General features: G+C 41.1%; 1 protein-coding gene across 1 annotated transcript in view; it reads left to right on the top strand.

The window, feature by feature from the left end:
- Window positions 1-19,151, top strand: part of LOC310792214 (uncharacterized protein) — a gene marked incomplete at its 5' end in the record, with an annotated part of 50,297 nt that extends 31,146 nt beyond the window's left edge. The window contains 4 exons of the mRNA XM_083653942.1: window positions 16,188-16,267; window positions 16,765-16,848; window positions 17,253-17,349; window positions 18,107-19,151. Coding sequence (XP_083510068.1) covers window positions 16,188-16,267; window positions 16,765-16,848; window positions 17,253-17,349; window positions 18,107-18,146 — 301 coding nt within the window. The 3' untranslated portion in view covers window positions 18,147-19,151. The remainder of the gene's footprint in view (window positions 1-16,187; window positions 16,268-16,764; window positions 16,849-17,252; window positions 17,350-18,106) is intronic.
- Window positions 19,152-21,314: the final 2,163 nt, after the last annotated feature.

Raw genomic sequence — 21,314 nt, 5'->3', positions numbered from 1 at the left:
CGTCACCCAGAGCACGCAAACATCACAGCCACTTCCGTTTCCGGCCCTAAAAAATAAAAACACACAATACAGAACAAACTCAAATAACTCACAGCCTCAACCATGTAACCTCCACGAAACAGCCCACACATCCACAACACTGGCTGTGATGTAGCACGGTCACACGCGGAGCGAATCTAGGGCGTGGCTTCACTCAAAATTCATACCATTGTTAACACGTTCACTGCCATTGACGAGTTGATACGTCAAAAAAAAAAAAAAAAATTGACGGTGGGACGTTGATCTAACCCTTTTACATCTCTTATATACATATTGGAGCCACCGAACGTGTACAACCCATTCCACCGACCAACTAAGTGGCGACAGTGCTCTCCAGACTAGAAAAAGCAGACCCAAAACTGCAGGGGAACGCGCGATGAAACCATTCTCATACTGTAAAATGGATTGGCGACAACGCTTTCGCTTTCGCGCTGATTGCTGGCGGTGGGGGAATGCAAATTTGCATAATAGATTATGGGTGCAACACACTTTGAAACACGCAGCATAAATAAGACCAGAATCGCAAAAGAAACCCCGTTTCTTGGGGTTTCTCAACCGAAACCCCAAGAAACGAGCGAGCCCATCCTCGCCCAGCGGCCGCCAGCAGACAAGAGCAGCAGCAGCAGCAGCAGCAGAAACGAGCTTGTGACACGCCCGCTGCAGCCAAGAAGAACACACACGGAGGTAGGAGTTTGAAGTAGAGGGGGGTTTCCTGCTGTTATGGAGGAAATTACTGTTCAAAACTATTGTTTAGATGTCTGACGTCTTACTGATGCCAAAAATGAATGGTTAAAGTGACTGTTCTATCGAATTTCACAAAAAGCTATTTATCTCAGCTTAAATTTTCAGACGCTGAAACCATGCTGTATTCAAGTGCTAATGCCTACATAACTAATAACTCTACAAACTAACTCTTTTAGACAGAGAAAGCACACATTCTATTAGTTATTTTGAGATATTTTGTGTTCACAAAATCTTAGCAGAAAAGAATCCTCGGGTCTTGAAAGATGAGCCAGAATCCTCAAAAAAACCCTCTGGCAGAAGCTACCTACAGTAAAAAAAAAACGGCTGGCAGTGAATGTGTTAAGTGAAAGCCTGCGGCGGAAGACATGTTTTTTTTTGTTTTTTTTCTCATTCCGGCTAACTTGACGATGTCACAACAGAGAGAGATCTTTCATAACGCCTTATGATAGATAAAAGTTCAAATCACCTTAATATCGCTGTAGAAAAACCAATTGGTGACTACTCCAACTTATGATTCGCTCGCAAACCAAATCACCACAACAGCCCTTCTTAAAAGGTGTGTGCCTTACTGAATGTGTGTATGCTGATTTGGAGTCCAATCAGCTAAAGCAGCCATAAATCACGGGCATTGATGCACAGTATAACTCGTCACATCGAGGTTGCTTATCAAACTTTTAGAGGCCCAGCTTATTCATAAAGACTTTCACGATCGAGCAGCAATTTTTTTAAACAAGCACAAGATTATTGACTACCGGCAGTTTCTGTTCGGCAGAGCAAAAACATGCACCAACATTACTCGCAACGCACGCTGTCGCCTTTTCAGGGCGATAGAAGTCAAGGGTGCCTTGCTCAAAAGCACCTCGCTCGTAGCAAAAGAAAAAGCCCCCCTCTGCAGCGAGAACTTTCTGGTACACTGTGTGAATTTAGCCACGCCTGCCCTCATGCATGCGCAGTTCACTTATCATGCAAACCCTGAACAGAACGCGCTCCCGACTGGAGTTCCCTCCCTGGAGTCCCGACATCTCCATTCACTCCCATGGACCAGTTTTTCACTCTCAAAAGTTCCAGGAAGTAAGGTCCTGGACCAAGCAGCACTGTCGAGTTGCAGCAAAATAGACAGTTTGTGTTGTACTCTGAAAGTTTTTTTTTTTTTTTTGTCCCTTGGATCAAATTGTACATTATCAGCTTTATTTTAGCATACAAAAGTAGCGCGAGACCCACTCCTGGCTGTTTATTGGCCAATGAGTCTCGCATTTTGGTCATTAAAGCTAATTTTACAATTTGAAACACATTCGGGACATATTTTACACCGGAAAACGTTAATCAGAGGGACCGCGACAGGAACAGCAAGATTTATTATCATTTAACCGAGCGCTCAACATCTATCCAACTCTTTTCCTCCGGCTTGCGCTTCCGACAGTGAAGCCGTCTCCATTTTCGCTCACCTAACTCACCTCTGGGCCCTTTGAAGCGGGCGCCGCAACCCGGGAGAGCCTCCCGCTGGTGCATCGCGCATTCCCAGTCCGAATTCGTGATCGCCATTATGTTGTTACTGCAGTCAAGTCTTCCTCTGAGATGAAATGATGGAGTCCAGAATACCAGCTTTGATGCAACAGAAAACTTTATTCCAAAGCAACAATTATTGGTATTGAACAGACCTGCAGCGTCTGGAGATAAGAGCTAGCCAATCCTCAAATCTGGAGTACTGGACAACAGAAGACCCCTTTTATGCACTCAGACAAACATGTCATCCCAAATCCTTCTCTGCCAAGCCTGCCCACTTTTGGTTCATAATATGACCCCCCATTGTAGATATGGAATGGTCCCTACACCTTGTTCTCTTGGAGCCTAGAGATCCTTGTGGTACCCCGTTCTCCACTGACTTCGGGGTGTCCTGGTGGCCCTGGCATCTGGAATCAATCCAAGTCACTGTAGACCCCCCTTCTTCTCTAAACCCCCTTAAACCTACCTAGTAATAACAGAGAGAGTGGCCAGTGATGCTGGGCCCACACTCTCTGTATGAGAGAGCATTCCAATCATCTAATAGATATAGCATAACACTGAATCTTGTAAAGAAGAGGAATATAACACAGTAATATAAAAACCCAAAGTCCTTCCATCTACAAAACCTATTTACAGGTAGAGTAGGACAACTAGGGCAAAGATTTAAACATTGGCAGGTGTTTGTTGTTGTCTGTCATGTCTGTTGTAAATAAGCCTCTAGCTAATTTTATTTGCTAGCTTATTGCTAGCAAAGAAAATAAGCTAGGTAAGCAGAGTGACCCAACACCAAATAAAGATGTACAATAAATGTTAATCTTAATGGTAGGTGTAGGGGAACCTATGTACATGGCCGTAGCTAGCTATGAGGACGGGGAGGTCCGGACCTCCCCTAATATTTCAGAGAAAAAAATAAAACAATCTGCATGGAAAAGCATGAAAAACACGGGATCTCTTTTATTTTGAAACGAAAGGCAGGTCAGGCAGGAAGTCATCTGACGCCGCGTCCGCGGTAACTTGATTCTGAGAGAGCAGCAGCATGGTGGTAAGTGATGACTCTCTGTCTGCCTGGCGAGATAATTGAAGGTGAGCGAGCTGCGAGACAGTGAGCGAGTGAACGACAGACAGTGAGTGACACTGACAGATTTTTTAGCAACAACCAAGAAAGTTGTAGTAGTCTGTCTCTTAAGTAATGTTACCTGTGTGACACGTTGGGATGCTACTGGCTAATCATGCATGATGCCAATTGCCAAGCTCCCGAAGTCAGATATGCAGGTGGCTATATGCATGGTTTCAGTTTCATGACCCAATAAGTAACAAAAAGAGGTGGTGTAAAGTTAAAAACAACATAATATATTTTATTTTATTTTTCAATCGTTCCTATCAGGAATAAATAAATGTCCCTCTGTATGTTTTTTTTATTATCGATGATGACTTTGTGTGTTGTGTACGGCTTGGGTTGTGTACCTGTGTTTGTAGGTGTCATTTTGATATGAATTTGGCTAAAACAGTTTGTGTTTGTTAGTTACAATTATGTTGACAGGAGAGCTGAGCAGGTGGTGACATGAAAGAGAATATACTGAATAATGACATCACAACAGTATAATCCTAATGTTGATTTAAAATGATATATTACTCTAAATATGGCTAAAAAAGGGGAAAAAAAAACCTCAAATTTTTTTCGGCGGCGCCCTGACGGGCGCCACCGAATCCGCCTCCCCTTGCTGGACCTCCCCTATTTCGGAACCCTGGCTACGGCCCTGCCTATGTAGACTTGGAACTAGAACCTACTTGTCTAAAATGTGTTTAAATATGATATTAGAGGTTTAACTTTTCACTGTAGGAATTTTAAGACAGGGGAAGGGCTGTCTCAAAGTTAAGGAAAAAATCAAGAACAACTTTCATTTCAAGAATACATTTTCTTCACAATGTTTTTCTTAGGAAGAAACATAAGAAGAAAGTTAAGAAAATACATAAGAACTGTTTTGGGAAATAGCATTTTTTTCCTATCTTATTTCTTAAGACTAAAGTTAAGACAAAAATGGCACTTGAGAAGATTTCTTTTTCTTAAGATTTTGTGAATCTGGCCCCTGGCTACATGACAAAAAAAACCTGCATTGCAGAACACAAGGCTGCCATCTGTAACCACAACTTGGATTATGCAATAGCAAGACATTATGCTCAAGTCCAACATGGCTCTGCTGCAACCTTGAAATTCTGGGGAATAGAGGAAGTCTCTCCCTCACAGATAGGGGGCGACATTGTCATGAAATTGTTCAGACGAGAGGCTTATTGAATTCATGCCCTGAACACAGTGGAACCAAATGCACTTAATGAGAAACTAAGCCTCTCATGCTTTTTGAAATCTGTACCTTGATGTGTGGGAGGAAGTTGTTGTTTATTGCTTGTTGTTTATTACTTGTGTCTATCTTTTCCTACTATATTTTCTATTGCTTATTATTGTCCTGTCATGTATGGGTTGGCTTTAGTGCCTATCCCTCTTTTGAGTGCTGTCACTGTATTGGCTTATTGATAGACCACCCCCCATCCTGAGCAACCAATAACAGACTGTTTTGGAGGCTTATTTAAACTACTTGTTTTTTGCCATTACTGTTTGATTGATTGATTGATTTTGATTTGCAGATTTTTTATTTTTGGTCATCCAAACACTATGTACAATACCCTCTATTTCATATAATCAAAACAATAGACATAAGACATTTTACATAGATCTTGACCAAAAAAAGGTATGGGCTGAAGCTAAAAGCTTATTTTGCCCACCCTATTCACATACAGCACATGACAAAGAAAGAATCTTTATAAGAAAAGAAAACAAAAAAGGAGAAAAACAAAAAAAGAACATGCTTCCTGCTCATACTTTATAATGCATATTTAATAGTTGTACATGATTTATTTTATTTTTTATTTATTTATTTATTTATTTTATTTTTATTGTCTTTGTTTGTTTATTTTTTTATTTTATTTTTATTTGTTTTTTTATTTTTATTTTTATTTTATTTATTTATTTTTTATTTTTTCTATCTTTTTTTCTTGCTTCATGATCCATGAATAATAACAATAATACATGATTAATCTGCTTCATGATCCATAAATAATGACAATAATACATGATTAGTCTGCTTCATAATCCACAAATAATGACAATAATACATGATTAGTCTAGCTCTCTATACCTACTTATCGTCTTGTTTTTAAACAATCTTTTGAATGCACTAATCGAACCACACATCATCAAGTCCCCCTCACAGGAATTCCACACTCTGACTCTGACTCTGATGAAGACGTCGCGTCACGTCGAAACCTTAGTCTGCACCTATTGAATTCATTTCCAGTGCATCGAGTGCTCCAGGTTCTTCTTGGGTTCACCCATATGTTGTTAATACTGTCCTGTCTTGAGAGCACCAACCTCCCTCTGTGGAGGGGCTGAAGGTGGAAGAGACTCCTTCTACATCAATTTCATGGACTTCCAAGGACCCAAATTCACAACATTTTCAAGGAGTTCAAGGTCCCGTGGGAATCCTGATTACATTAAAACACAAAAAAACAAAATTACAATTGCATGTTAAACAACAAACCTTAGCACTTGAACAGTGCAAGTGTCTCAGGCCAAGGTAGATAGAGCAGTGTCTCAGGGCCAGGCAGATGGAGCAGTGTCCCAGGGCCAGTGTCTCAGGGCCAGGCAGATGGAGCAGTGTCTCAGGGCCAGGCAGATAGAGCAGTGTCTCAGGGCCAGTGGCTCAGGGCCAGGCAGATAGAGCAGTGTCTCAGGGCCAGGCAGATGGAGCAGTGTCTCAGGGCCAGGCAGATAGAGCAGTGTATCAGGGCCAGGCAGATAGAGCAGTGTCTCAGGGCCAGGCAGATAGAGCAGTGTCTCAGGGCCAGTGTCTCAGGGCCAGGCAGATAGAGCAGTGTCTCAGGGCCAGTGTCTCAGGGCCAGGCAGATAGAGCAGTGTCTCAGGGCCAGGCAGATAGAGCTGTGTCTCAGGGCCAGGCAGATAGAATAGTGTCTCCCACCCTGGATCCACACCACTGGTGTGACACCAGTACGCCTACAGGGAAAACAGATCAACGGACGATGCCATTTCCATCGCCCTCCACATTGTTCTGCACCACCTAGAACAGCGAGGAACGTACAGTATGCTCGTCTGTTGTTTGTGGACTATAGCTCTGCATTTAACACCATCACCCCCAGCAGGCTGGTCTCCAAGATGCACACCCTCTGCGTTGATGACAACATCTGCCAGGACTTCCTGACTGAACTGTCGCAATCAGTCAGGATGGGTAATCATCATTCCCCCACCCTGACCCTCAGCATGGGTGCCCCTCAGGGTGGCGTGCTGAGTCCATTACTACTTTCTGTACACTCATGCATATCGGCCCATAAAGTGGAGTGAGCCTATTCAAGTGTAGTTCATATGTAGTTACATGGTACTGGACCAAAATGAATTTCAAGACACTAACAAGCAGCAGATGTGCAATTCTACCAGCCATCCTACTACTGATGGCTGGTGGAGCATCATAAACATAATATATTATTTAATCTCCCTTTTTTAAAGAATGTCAGCAAAATAACACTGTTTAAGTGGGATATGTTTTAGACCTGAATTATTTGCATATTTGCACAAAATTAAAGGGACAGGCCAACTTTTTGAGAAATGTGCCTATTTGCCATATTGGCCATACATAAACAGGATAAACAATGCCTTTACCATCACTCTCTGTGCAGTACAGAGTGAGATACACCCCTCCAGTTAGTTAGATTCACAAATGACCTATACCACGAATGTTGTATAAGAAGATCCAGGATCTGTCCCTTGATCTGGTTTGTCTAAACCAGATAAGCCCGATTGTAGTTAACTTGTACCACGAACGTAGGTCGCCACTCGTTAACTGGAACCAGGTTTTTCTAATCAAGTTGAGAGTGCGTGCACATGAAAATGCTCGTGCACAGGAGCTCGTGCGCGCAAAGAGGCATGGTTTTTAACAACTAGCCAATCACAATGCAATATGGACTGTTCCAGCTCAGAGCAGCTTTTACAGCGCCAGACACGCCTATTTCCTCATTCGTTCAAAGCCAACTACTACTAATGTCAGAATCAAAATCCGAATTGGATATTATTAGTCTGTTCCCGAATGACTGTCTAAAGTTACCACTTTTATCCACATCAGTCATTTATTTGAAGAGCGGTTTCTACCTCCACGTATCCTACAGCAGCTCAATTCACCCTCTCAATAAACTCAATAAAACCGGCATGTCTTTTTTGCAAGTGGAAGCAATGTGTAATCTATCTCAGTCCAAAATCCGTATGTATAGACCATTTAGGCTCAATGAATAATAATGATCTCATGATGTGTTTAGTCGCACTGATTGAATAATTCCTATAGGCTATCAATAAAAAAAGAATGATAATAAAATTAAAAAAAGCTTCTGAACTGAATCGACACGGTACGTGCAGGGCAGGCATAGATTTCATTTATAAAAAAATTGCCTATTTTGTGGTCACATATATAGGCTATTGTCAGCAGAGTCGCATATCTCCATATTTCATATAATGATGCTGGAAATATGAAGTTCAATCACATCGTACAGGCCAAAAGCAACACAGTTGCAGCAGCAAAATGCAGGATAGCCTAGATATGAATCATCTGTGTGCAGGCGATCCCATATTAAATTGCTTAGATGTAGTAGGCTATTCTAGCATGTATGGCCATTTCACTGCCTCAGCTGCATTGCGCACACGGCCCCGTGCACTTTGGAGACGTTTATGTAACCTTTTTATGACGGTTTAGTGATATTTCTCCACTCACCATTCAGCTGCAATCGATCGGCGGGGTCAAACAACGTATCTAGGCTACTTGAGAGCACAAAAATGAATATATAAAACATATTCCAAAGTGGTAAGTAGGGCTTAATTTAAATGTAGCCTGCAACAAGTGCAAGGCTTTAGTCCTTGATTAATTCAACAGGAGCCTTTTTTTTTCTTTTTTCTTTTTCTTTTTCTTTTTCATTTGAATGCAATGTATTTTTCATATGTGGACCATATGAATGGTGACTCGTTGTTTCCAGGGAGCTGATTGGTAAGCAGGTGGGTCTTTCATGGGTTTTGATCTTATCCTCTGAACTTAACCTGCTACAGAGCAGGTTAGCCGTAGAGCATAAGTTGCTATATCTATCTCGATAAGAAGTTAACTAGCGTCGTGGCAAAACTAGGGTTAAACCTGAAGTTACCTCGCTAAACCAGTAATCCTGTTTCGTGGTACAGGGCTCTGGAGTTAATGGAACAATTCCATACCTATGTTCAAGTCACCAAAAACACACATTTCAACAGTGCCAACAAGCTCTATGTTGTGACTCGTGTACTCACCACAAGATGAAATATGAATCCAAATAGATGAGAAATGGTCATTTTCGAAGATAAATAGATAGCCGGAACTACTTTACAAACATGGCCGTCAGGCGCAGTGATTTCACACAGCGCCTCAAACAAACAAACAAAGAGTAACCGAACTAACAGAGTATGACCGACGTTATACTTCCTCGTTTGCCATGAGGCGATGTCCACAGAACATGCTCTGAAGTAACTCTTTGTTAGATCTCGGTGTGCGGATTTACTTTGAAAATGGTCGTTTGCAGTAACTTTCGATTATTATTTCATCACGTGGTGAGTACACGAGTCACAACATGTACATAGAGCTTTTTGGCGCTGTTGGAATGTGTGTTTTTGGTGACTTGAATGTGAGTAGGCAGTTGTACTGGTAACTCCCATTCTTTCATGAATCTAACTAAGTGGATGGCTTTACCTCACAATGTCCTGCACAGAGAGTGACGGTAAAAAAGGCATTGTTTATCTTGTGTATGTGTGGGCAATATGGCAAATAGGTGAATCTCTCAGACAGTTGGCCTATCCCTTTAACACATTCAGTGCCAAGGACGTCTGTGGACGTCCTAAAAAAAAGTAACGTTCAGTGCCAAGGACGTCTGTGGACGTCCTAAAATCATAATTCATATTATTCCATAATTCTTCTGTTTAAGGTCGTACCCAGCCAGTGAGCATGAATCCCTTCAAGGGATCACACGGCGCCACCTTAAAAATCACATCGCAGCTGCGCAGTGCAGCCACGTTAAAACCTTGCGACGCTCAGAGGCTCTTTGTAGAGTAGGTTGGTCAGTAGCAGTAGCATTAGCAGTATCCGTAGCAGAAGAAGAGAATAGATTTATAGCATTTAGTAGCATTTAGTAGAATTTAGTAGCATAGCGATTTTAGATTAGTTTGTGAGATTGTGTAGTGAGTGGATTCGAGTGCTTGGTGTGAGGTGAGTGCGTGCGTGGGTGGGTTGTGTCGGGTGTGTCTGAGTGTGCTAGCGAGTGTGCCTGTGTTAGATTTAGCAGTTAGCATTTAGCGTTAGTTAGGTCAGGGTAGATAGCATCTGTGTAAAAAAAAACAAAAAAACAAAAAAAAATTGTCTGTGTGTCTCTGTCTGTCTGTCTGTCTTGTGTGTCTGTTTTGTTAGACTAGCGTTAGTGTTAGACTAGCGTTAGACTAGCGTTAGTCTTAGATTAGCGTTAGTGTACAGTTAGACTAGCGTTAGTTAGATTAGCTGTCATGCCCAAGGCCAGGCGTAAGCGTGGTGGGCCGCTCCCAGGGCCTGGGCAGCTCACACTGCAACAGGCTCTCAGCCGTGCTGTTCGGGAGAGAGATCTCCCTGAAACAGACACGGATGAGCCCGAGGAGACGGCTTCATCATCTCCTGATGACGCCAGAGATGAGGAATGGCAGCCCCCTGGCCCTGGACCTAAGAGGCGAACATTCTTGGACGAGGCGGCTTCCAGAGGTTAGAACCTACATATAGGCTATAGATAGCCTACTTTATTGATCCTTTACAGGAAACTATTACTACTAAAGCTGTAAATGCCAGACGATTGTATGCATAGATGACTTCTCGATTGTTGACAAAAATGTGATATTGTAAGTTCTGATATTGTAAGTCGATTTGAATAAAAGCGTCTGCCAAATGCCGTAATGTAATGTCTAATAATAAAAAGAAGCAGGAGAAAAATAGGAGGTAGAAATGTAAAAAATAAAATAAACACACCCACACACCTTTTATTATTCATCAATTTATTTTCGTCAACACAACCCTTACGAAAAAGTCACATGTAATTCACATGTGAAATCTTCCATTTCACATGTGAAAACTCACTTTCACATGTGAAACGTGCAATCTCACATGTGAAATGAAATATTCCACATGTGAAAATATAATGTGTGTCAAAGTCACATGTGAAACCTGCAATCTCACATGTGATTATGCTTTATTCACATGTGAAATAAAAACGTTCACATGTGAAAGTATAATGTGTGTCAAAGTCACATGTGAAACTTGCAATCTCACATGTGATTATGATTTATTCACATGTGAATAACATTTTCCACATGTGATAATTTTACGTGTGTCAAAGTCACATGTGAAACGTGCAATCTCACATGTGATTATGATTTATTCACATGTGAATAACATTTTCCACATGTGAGAATTGAATGTGTGTCAAAGTCACATGTGGCACATGCAATCTCACATGTGATTATGATTTATTCACATGTGAATGACATTTTCCACGTGTGAAAATGTTATGTGTGTCAATGTCACATGTGAAACTTGCAATCTCACATGTGATTATGATTTATTCACATGTGAAAGACATTTTCCACATGTGATAATTTTACGTGTGTCAAAGTCACATGTGAAACGTGCAATCTGACATGTGATTATGATTTATTCACATGTGAATAACATTGTCCACATGTGAGAATTTAATGTGTGTCAAAGTCACATGTGAAACATACAATCTCACATGTGATTATGATTTATTCACATGTGAAAGACATTTTCCACATGTGATAATTTTATGTGTGTCAAAGTCACATGTGAAACATGCAATCTCACATGTGATTATGATTTATTCACATGTGAATGACATTTTCCACATGTGAAAATGTTATGTGTGTCAATGTCACATGTGAAACTTGCAATCTCACATGTGATTATGATTTATTCACATGTGAAAGACATTTTCCACATGTGATAATTTTACATGTGTCAAAGTCACATGTGAAACGTGCAATCGCACATGTGATTATGCTTTATTCACATGTGAATAACATTTTCCACATGTGAGAATTTAATGTGTGTCAAAGTCACATGTGAAACATGCAATCTCACATGTGATTATGATTTATTCACATGTGAAAGACATTTTCCACATGTGAAAATGTTATGTGTGTCAAAGTCACATGTGAAACATGCAATCTCACATGTGATTATGATTTATTCACATGTGAATGACATTTTCCACATGTGAAAATGTTATGTGTGTCAATGTCACATGTGAAACTTGCAATCTCACATGTGATTATGATTTATTCACATGTGAAAGACATTTTCCACATGTGATAATTTTACATGTGTCAAAGTCACATGTGAAACGTGCAATCGCACATGTGATTATGCTTTATTCACATGTGAATAACATTTTCCACATGTGAGAATTTAATGTGTGCACTGATAAAACAAAAGCATGCAGCTTTTCATTCAATTTTAATTGTATCCACTCCAATAGCTGAAAATTAATAATTTGATAATCTAATATAACGTTTTTTATTCATATTTATGGTTGAACCATTTTTTATTGTCGGATACAACGTAAAGTGGCAGCGGGATATCAGTCTTTAATTTGTGGTTTTCATCAAGTCTCTAGTATTAGATCAAACATCCATGCGCATGCGCAGTGTTGACAACGGAGAATAAAAGTATCTGTTAATTTCCCTCCAATTCTTTTTAATACACTCCGCAGTTGCACCCATAGATATATGGTTGCACCAGTCGCACGGCACTGCTGTCCCGTGCTGAGTGAAGGCCATTGAGGTCTGAGGTAAGGACAAAACATTTTTACATACTGGTAACGTTTTTCTTCAAAACTGGCCGTTCATTTTAGGTTAAAACAACTCGGCCAGACAGACGACAGCTAACGTAATGGGCTCAGTCAGCTCAGAATAGACGACAGCTAACGTTAGCATCTAGCTAGCTAACGTAGTGTGACACCCACACAATGTATTGTCACATTTATGTAGTTGTGTATATATTTTTATTTGTACAATGTTATTTCTGTTAGGGGAAAAATCTAAAATCAGCCATAAGGGTCATCTATAGCCTGTTAGTGAAATGACAGGATTTAATTCACTTTGGAGTTTTCGGTGTTGCCAACAGGGGGCAGTGTGACTTGGTGCGCTTCTCGGACGGACCCTCTTTGTTTTTACAAGCGGACTCTCGTTGGCTTCCTCATTGTGATGAGCGGAGCTGCAAGTAAACATAGCACCTTGTCCGTGTCTCATTCCTTCTCCTGTTTTTACAGGTTGGTAAAGTATTAACACTTGTACAACTGCACATACACGTTGCTTAACATTTAAACTAAGTAGTAGATCGATTTTGCAAGTGTAATGACTGCATTTAGATGGTTTTGTGAACAAGTAGAAAAACGTTTTTGTTTGTACTGTAACGTGATGCAAAATGGCGCCGGCTGTAAACGTTTCTTTCTAAACATGGTAAAAGCCAAACAGGTCTTAGGTTTTAAGCTCCAGCACATTTCGTTTTTGGTAAAGCATTATTGTTTTGGGAACACAACTGTTTTAGTGAATATGTGGTGATGTTAGTTAGAATTTAGAAGCACTGTTAAAAGTTCGTTTTTGTAAGTCAGCTCATTATGTTCTCATTGAAATGGCACAGCCATAGTAGCAATGTGTAGTTGCTAGTACTGTTAATTTCGTTTATTTCTTTGCACTATGAGAGGTTAAAACCTAGAGATTCTGCATTTCTTAGTAGCCTAATGTGGGAATGTAGTGGTAAATGAAACATTAGCTAACTTTATAGACTGAATGAGGATTTATTCATGCCTTAGTACACTGATTTAACTCAGGAAATGGAACATGGAAAATGTTTGTTTATTTTGAATGTGAATAAGATTGTGACTATAGCCTGTTTTGATGATATTTTTGGATATGATGAAAATGTGAATTGTTACAGTAACATTGAAATATGGAAACAAAATACAAAGAGAAAGAAAAAAAGATATATTTTGCACAATATAAAATAAATTGTGATGAGCGGAGCTGCAAGTAAACATAGCACCTTGTCCGTGTCTCATTCCTTCTCCTGTTTTTACAGGATGTTACCTGTTTATGGGATCTCAGCCCGAGACCTGTAACAGTAGCATATGTCAGGCTAGCCGCAAAACGCGACTATTTCACTCGAGTACCTCTCCCATCATAGTCGCGCTCGCCCGACCCCTTTATCGAGGGAAAGTTGCACATTTAGCGATCTACAAGCTTCAAACATGCACCAATCACTAATATAAACTACGCACCTTGTTGCCACGGATGTTGTCGAGCAGGCCGCGCTGAGGCCGCGCTTTGTTAACTCGTATTTTAAGAAAGTTTGGGTTATTTGTGTGTCCGGAAACATTATTTTCCCTTCTCCAACGACTCTTCTTCTTTTTTGCTGCTCACCGGTTCAACTGCTCAACTGCGCCACCGCATCATGGGGTATGTGACTGACAGAACGACACAGGGCAAACCCCATACTTGACACATGATGTAATACCCCATGATGCGGTGGCGCAGTTGAGCAGTTGAACCGGTGAGCAGCAAAAAAGAAGAAGAGTCGTTGGAGAAGGGAAAATAATGTTTCCGGACACACAAATAACCCAAACTTTCTTAAAATACGAGTTAAAAAAGCGCGGCCTCAGCGCGGCCTGCTCGACAACATCCGTGGCAACAAGGTGCGTAGTTTATATTAGTGATTGGTGCATGTTTGAAGCTTGTAGATCGCTAAATGTGCAACTTTCCCTCGATAAAGGGGTCGGGCGAGCGCGACTATGATGGGAGAGGTACTCGAGTGAAATAGTCGCGTTTTGCGGCTAATGTCAGGCCTGTCATGTATTAAAATGCAGTTTTCTTGTCTCAGCGAGCAACAACGCCTGGATGGCGACATGGCGCATGTTATATATATTGTCTGCATTGCGTGCCAAATGTTAAAAAACAACTGCTATGGTTTGGTTTAGGGCATCTAACGTTTACTGCATGCTAGCCCCAGCTGCACAGAATAACTTGGTTTGAAGTAGCTAGGCTATCACGTTAGCTTAACCTAGCGTTACATGGTTTGGTTGAAGGGCTTTGAAGGAAATAAGACGAGCACTCGTGGTTGAGGTCATGGTATTGTTATCACAGTTCGCTAGCGTTAGTTAGCTTAATGTTAGTTGTGTGGGAATTGCTGTTAGGTAGCTGTTAGCTAACGTAAGCTATGCAGCATGTAGTAAGACTGCCATTCATAGATACAATGCTTTTTTCTTCCTCCGTGAGCAACAGTAGTCTATTAGTGCAACGTTAGCTAAGGTCTGCATTGCATGCTGCTAACAGTGCATTGTTTGACACAATTGTGCCATGAAAATGCCTCCAGCACACAGAACATAAAACGTGAGCTAGCTGGCAGCTTCCCATGCTAAGGAAAATATGTGGAAACATAATCTGGCAAGTGCTGTTTGTTACTTTTATTGTTAAGGCCTGACTTTGTCAAAAGTTAGCTTGCTAAAGATTGAATTTTCCTTTTCTCTTGCAGTGCAACCTCTGGATACATTGTGGTAAGTTCTGTTAATATCATAAGGGTTGTGGTTCTAAATCCCCTCTAATGCAGTGTGCTGCCTATAGTGTAAGTGAATGTGTATAGCTATACTTGTTTTATTCACTGTAACAGGGTTCCTTGAAGTGCTTTGATTTTGAGGGGGGGATCAAGTACTGCACCTTGAAAATAGCCTATTTCCAAACCAAGTGCTTGAAAGAGTACTTGAAAGTCTTTAAATGTAATCTTGTAATGTGATGTCTGTATGAACCCTGCTGTAGCTAGCTTTAGCTAAATAATTAGCAGTGGTGCCCATCATATCTATCCCCCTCTGTCTATATGTGGCCATTTACACCTGGCATTAACATGTGTTTTCTGTGATCAGATGTGATCAGATTGCAATCGGGTAGTGCTTGACCACTTGAAAGTAAGGGTGTAGGCTAAACGTCCCCAAGACAGAGTGAGGATGGATACACACAAGCATCCAGTGTCTGTTCTATCATAGACTGTGCTGTACAGCAACTTTCTTCAAAAATATCTGGATCTCTAATATTTGCCCTATAGTACTTTTGGATACGAATAAGTGTGTGTGTGTGTGTGTGTGTGTGTGTGTGTGTGTGTGTGTGTGTGTGTGTGCGCGCATTAACATTGAAACAATCATTTATGTCCAGTGTCCAATCCGATTTGACAAAAGATAAGCATGTGTGTTTTAATTTTACATGAGTTAATTAGATTAAATAAAATAAAATGCATTTGGTTCAACCGCAAAAAAAAATTACGTAGGCAATTTTTTTGTTGCCAGATTTCACAATAACACATAAAGGTCCGCGATACCGTGAAACCGTGGTATTTTTGTCCAAGGTTATCATACCAATATCAAAAACTCATACCGTTGCATCTCTAATTGTGACCACATTGAACACAAGTGTACATGCAATGCATCCTCTCAATCCACATACAACAACAGTCACTGCAGTTTTTCTACTGCTCTATGCTATGGAGCTTACCTGATTTCAATGTGAACACTGGAGATACATTATTACCAGGTGTAAATTAAATCAGGTTAATGTGGTCAAGCACTATCCGATTGCAATCTGATCACAGAAAATACGCCAGGCGTCAATGGCCTCTATCCCTGTCTCTGCCTCTCTCTCTCCTCTGTGTCTCTCTTTCCTCTCTCTCTCTCTGCCTGTGTCTCCCGTCGTCTCCTGAAGCCACTGCCGTCTCCACCACCACCGCACCCACACACGAAGTGCCGGAGCGGACTGGGACCCTGTCCCCTCTCCCAACAACGGTAGGGTCCTTATTTAGTCCTTACAAAATCAGCACATGGTTCTCATTACATTATTTTGAAAGTTCTGCCCGGCCCTCAAATTTAAGAGAATTGGGTCTGGAAATTCCTTGCAAAGTCTTTGAATTTGATTTTTAGGAGGTATGAGAACCCTGCAAATGTGACTGAAAAACAACAACATTCAAATAGGCTCTGCAAATATAGTGCAGATGTTCTCAGCATAGTGGTATACAAAGAAGCAAGGATATTAATTTAAATACACAAATACTATATAATATTATTTAGTCAAAAAAATAGATTTGGAATAAATACATTTATCTATTTATTTTTTATATTTTTTTATATTTATTTTTTGCTACTTTGACTCTGATGCGCTGCAGTCTGATCTCAGAAAAAAAATGCATGTTAGTGTCAGGTGATAATTACCTCTATCCCTGTCTCCTTCTCTGCCTCTCTACTGTCTTTCCCTCTGCCTCTGTCTCTCCTGTCGTCTCCTGAAGCCACTGCTGCCTCCACCAGCACCACCCCACCCCTTCCCCATGAAACGGCGGAGCAGCCTGGGACCCGTGATCTCTGTAACAACGGTATGCTAATGTTTTCAAGCACACTATCGGATTGCAATCTGATCACAGACAATGCATGTTAGTACCATCATTTGATGATATAAGTTGAAAAACTTAAATGGATAGGCCACTTTTTGGGGAGTTTAGCGAATTTTCCATATCGCCCCCAATAAACATCGATATACACGTCTTCACAGCAACTGTCCGTGCAGTTTGGAGGGTCGGGGTGTGCAGTAGTTAAATGGACAGCACTAAAACAGGACCAAGCGGATCGCGGCTCAAAGTCAACAAAACACAGTGCCTAAAATATAGTGTAAAATAAATATTCTGGTCAAGAGGTCTGTCTTTTTGTTTTGTTTGTTAACTTAAGTTATTTAATTTAATTTACCTTGAAGTAAATTTGTATTTTGTTGTTGTTCCAACAGACCAAGTGCAAGCTGTGTTCCCAAACACCAGTGAGGTTCTAATCAGACAGTGCATGGCCCAGAAGTTGAAGGATGTGAGGCAGTGCGACAAAGAACAGTAAGTTTCTCTAGTTTTCTCTATCACTGAAAGTGGGTGTAAAACGTATAGAATGTAACCTGACCTTAATTCATGCTTATATTATATTGATATATCTTAATTAAAATTGGCGGTGTCTGTCACGATTGTGATGTCATCAGTGATGTGATAAACATTTTCCTGCCTGAGGCTAAACTCGTGGGCGTTCTGAGCATGAAGGGGTGGAGGGGATGTGCCACAAGGCATCATCCTCTCTGCCGAAAAGCCATTAGAAGAAGGCTAACCTTGCATCTCCAGGCTCTCTCTGAAAGGAGAAGAGCCGATCTGTGCTCAATTAGTGTTCTGGTCTGATATCTGGTGTATCTCTCTGCCTGTATCGCTCTTTTTTCCCCTGCAGTGTTAGGGTTGTATTCGTTTCATAATAGAGCTGTAATTGTAGTCGGGGCGTAGGGGCACAGATTCTGTTGTAGCATTTTCTGTTGGATTTATTGCATCTCCATCCATTATCCATGGCACATTTTACAGCATCTGTTTTAGGGCATAGGGTGTTGCCCAAAATTCTGAGAATGTTGCTCTATGCATCATAGATTTTGTGTAAGTTATGGGACCATTTGTGAATATAAAGTCCTGAATCAAATGTTTCAGTTCACAGCCGGACTACACTAGGTTTGCCTAGTTTTGGTTGTAATACCCCAGTATGTTTGTGAAATTGCCTTGATTATTCTAATGATATTAAAATTTTCACAGGGCTATTCTAATGATATTTAAATTTTCACAGGGGAACCAACAAGATCAGAAGACTTGTCAGCGGCAGATAAGGTGTTCCTGAAAGGGACATGACACCCCCAAGTTCTGAAGTCTCACAGGAAGCTGTCCCTGAAAGGGACATGACAGCCCCAAGTTCTGAAGGCTCACAAGAAGCTCACATGACACCCTAGCATAGTTATTACAAAGGGATAGGCCACTTTTTGGGGAGTTTAGCTCGATTGCCATATCCCCCCAATATACACTGTCTTTACAGTCACTCTCGATGCAGTATGGAGAGAGGGGTCATATTTAGCGATAGAACGGTACTGCCGTTCAAAGGCAACAAAACAAAGTGCCAAAAAGCTCTATGTACATCTTGTGACTCGGGTACTAATCCAAAATGCAGAAAAACAATTTTTTGAGGTAAATAAATATTTAGTAAACATCGCTGCCGGGTGTACAGCGCATGTGCAAATAACGCATGCGTGGAAGCGCTGTCCACAGACAAACAAGGAAGTGACCCGGTATGGATTTACTATGGAAATAATGTTTCATGCAACTATGGATTATTATTTCATAGCATGGTGAATAAACTAGTCACAACATGTACACATGTGCATAGAGCTTTAGGCGCTGTGTTTTGTTGCCTTTGAACGGTAGTGCCGCCTCCACTGTTGTATCGCTAAATATGACCCCTCTCTCCATACTGCATCGAGAGTGACCGTAAAGACAGTGTATATTTAGGGTAAGTGGGGACAAAATGGCAATCGAGCTAAACTCCCCAAAAAGTGGCTGTTGCCATCTTTATTTTTCATCCATCAGAGCTGCAGTTTCACCTGCAATTGTTCCATGATCACTGTACATGCAATCTGTCAATCACTCCCTTTGATTTTGGTCTCCCGTTTGGAGTTGAAGTGGTGGCTGTTGCCATCTTTATTTTTCATCCATCAGAGCTGCAGCTTCACCTGCAATTGTTCCGTGATCACTGTACATGCGATCTGTCAATCACTCCCTTTTCTAGAGATGTATGATAAATGCAGTTATGAAAAGGTGAAGTTTTGTTAATAAATAAGATAATTTTATTCTTGTACATGTGTTGTGTGTTGCAAATAACCTACTGGTATGTGTCAAATTGTATGTAATCTGAAATTATGTGGAAAATGTGTCAAAGAAGGGATCATTCACATGTGGTTGTCTACTAATACATGTGAATGTTCCCACATGTGATCTTAGGACATGTGAATTTGTTGTTCATGTTATTCCATCCACATGGGAATATTCCCACATGTAATGTTGAAACCATGTGTGATTCTATGTTTTCCACATGTGGTTTTGGAGAAATGTGTTTTGGTTTTTCACATGTTATTCCAATTGGCATGTAACACATGTCCCAACAATCACATGTGGTTCAAGATCACATGTTGGAAGGTTCATGTGTTTCAACCACATGTGAATATTCCCACATGTGATCTTGAACCACATGTGGTTGTTGGACATGGAAATTAAACATTTCAACCACATGTTGAATCACATGTGAAAAACCAAAACGTGTGCCAAAACCACATGTGGTCCACAACATATTGAATCACATTTGGTTTTAATATCATGTGGGAATATTCACATGTGGAGGGAATAACAAAACCACGTGTCCTAAAACCACATGTGGTTCAAGGTCACATGTGGATATCCACATGTGAATATTCCCACATGTGATATTAAAACCACATGTCGATCACATGTGGTCTTAATCACACGAAACATGTGTCCAAAAACCACATATATTCCAGAATCACATGTGATTTCCCACATGTGAATATCCACATGTGATATTAAAACCACATGTCAATCACATGTGGTCTGAATCACACAAAACATGTGTCCAAAAACCACATATATTCCAAAATCACATGTGATTTTCCACATGTGAGTATCCACATGTGAATATTCCCACGTGATATTAAAACCACATGTCAATCACATGTGGTCTGAATCACACGAAACATGTGTCCAAAAACCACATATATTCCATAATCACATGTGATTTTCCACACAATTCCACACAATTAAAACCACATGTCAATCACATGTGGCATTTCAAAATCACATGTGACTTCCACATGTGGCTTGACATGTGAACATCCACATGTGATATTAAAACATGTGGTTGAGTCACACGAAACGTGTGTCCAAAAACCACATATTTCAAAATCACATGTGATTTCCACATGTGACTTTTTCGTAAGGGAAAGCTTGGTAAGAATAACGATCCTGCAATTAGTTAGCATACTAATAATACCATGTAAAATATTCAATTTCAGAGTTGGAGCACAGCTCGGAGGAAGAAGACGACGACGTCACACGTCCCCCCAGCGTCACACGTCGTGCGCGCTTGAGCTCCAGTGATGGTGAGATGAAGGCCATTTTAGAATTACAATTATTCATCTGATATTGAAAACAAACTTTTTTTCCTTCAAGAAATGTCAATATATTTTTATAAACTCACTTTTACTATACAGAAGAGTCGGAGGAGGAGGAGGAGGAGGAGGAGGAGGAGGAGGAGGAGGAGGAGGAGGAGGAGGAGGAGGAAGAAGAGCAGCATCTGCCGGCATCTTCAAGCAAAAGAGGTGAGAAGATTATTGGATTTTGTCAAAAAGACAGCTTGTTTACATATCACAATTGTCTGAAGAAAAACCTTTTATTTCATTGTTTTCAGCGGGCAAGTCTCGTCCCTCCCTGGATCCTCCGAGCTGGCGGGATATGGCTGACTGGAGCCCCAAAACGCTGCCATTCACCGCAGTGCCAGGTCCCAGTGCGGCAGCATCACTGCAGTCCGACAAGCCTGTCGACTTTGTGGAACTGTTCCTCTGTGACGAGCTCATGTTGCTGATTGTTGATCAGACCAACAAGTACGCGGAACAGTGTATTGCTGTCATAGAGGAGCTGCGTCTGCCATACTCCAGGGTAAACGCCTGGCAACCGCTGACCCTGGTGGAGCTGAAGCGGTTTCTGGGATTGCTTTTCCTTACTGGCATCGTCAAGAAGCCGAGTTGGGCCGAGTATTGGTCTGTTGATCTGGCGCTTGAAACACCATACTTCGGGAGCACAATGCCACGCAACAGGTTCCAGCTCATTTGGCGGTTTCTCCACTTCAGCGACAATCGGGAGGTCGATGGCAGCGACCGGCTCCACAAGGTTCGTCTTGTCCTTGATCTGCTCCTCTCCAAATTCAAGGAGCTGTA

The sequence above is a fragment of the Poromitra crassiceps genome (assembly GCF_964638095.1).
Source record: "Poromitra crassiceps genome assembly, chromosome: 17".
NCBI lineage: Eukaryota > Metazoa > Chordata > Actinopteri > Beryciformes > Melamphaidae > Poromitra > Poromitra crassiceps.
This window is presented reverse-complemented; position numbering and strand designations above follow the sequence as displayed.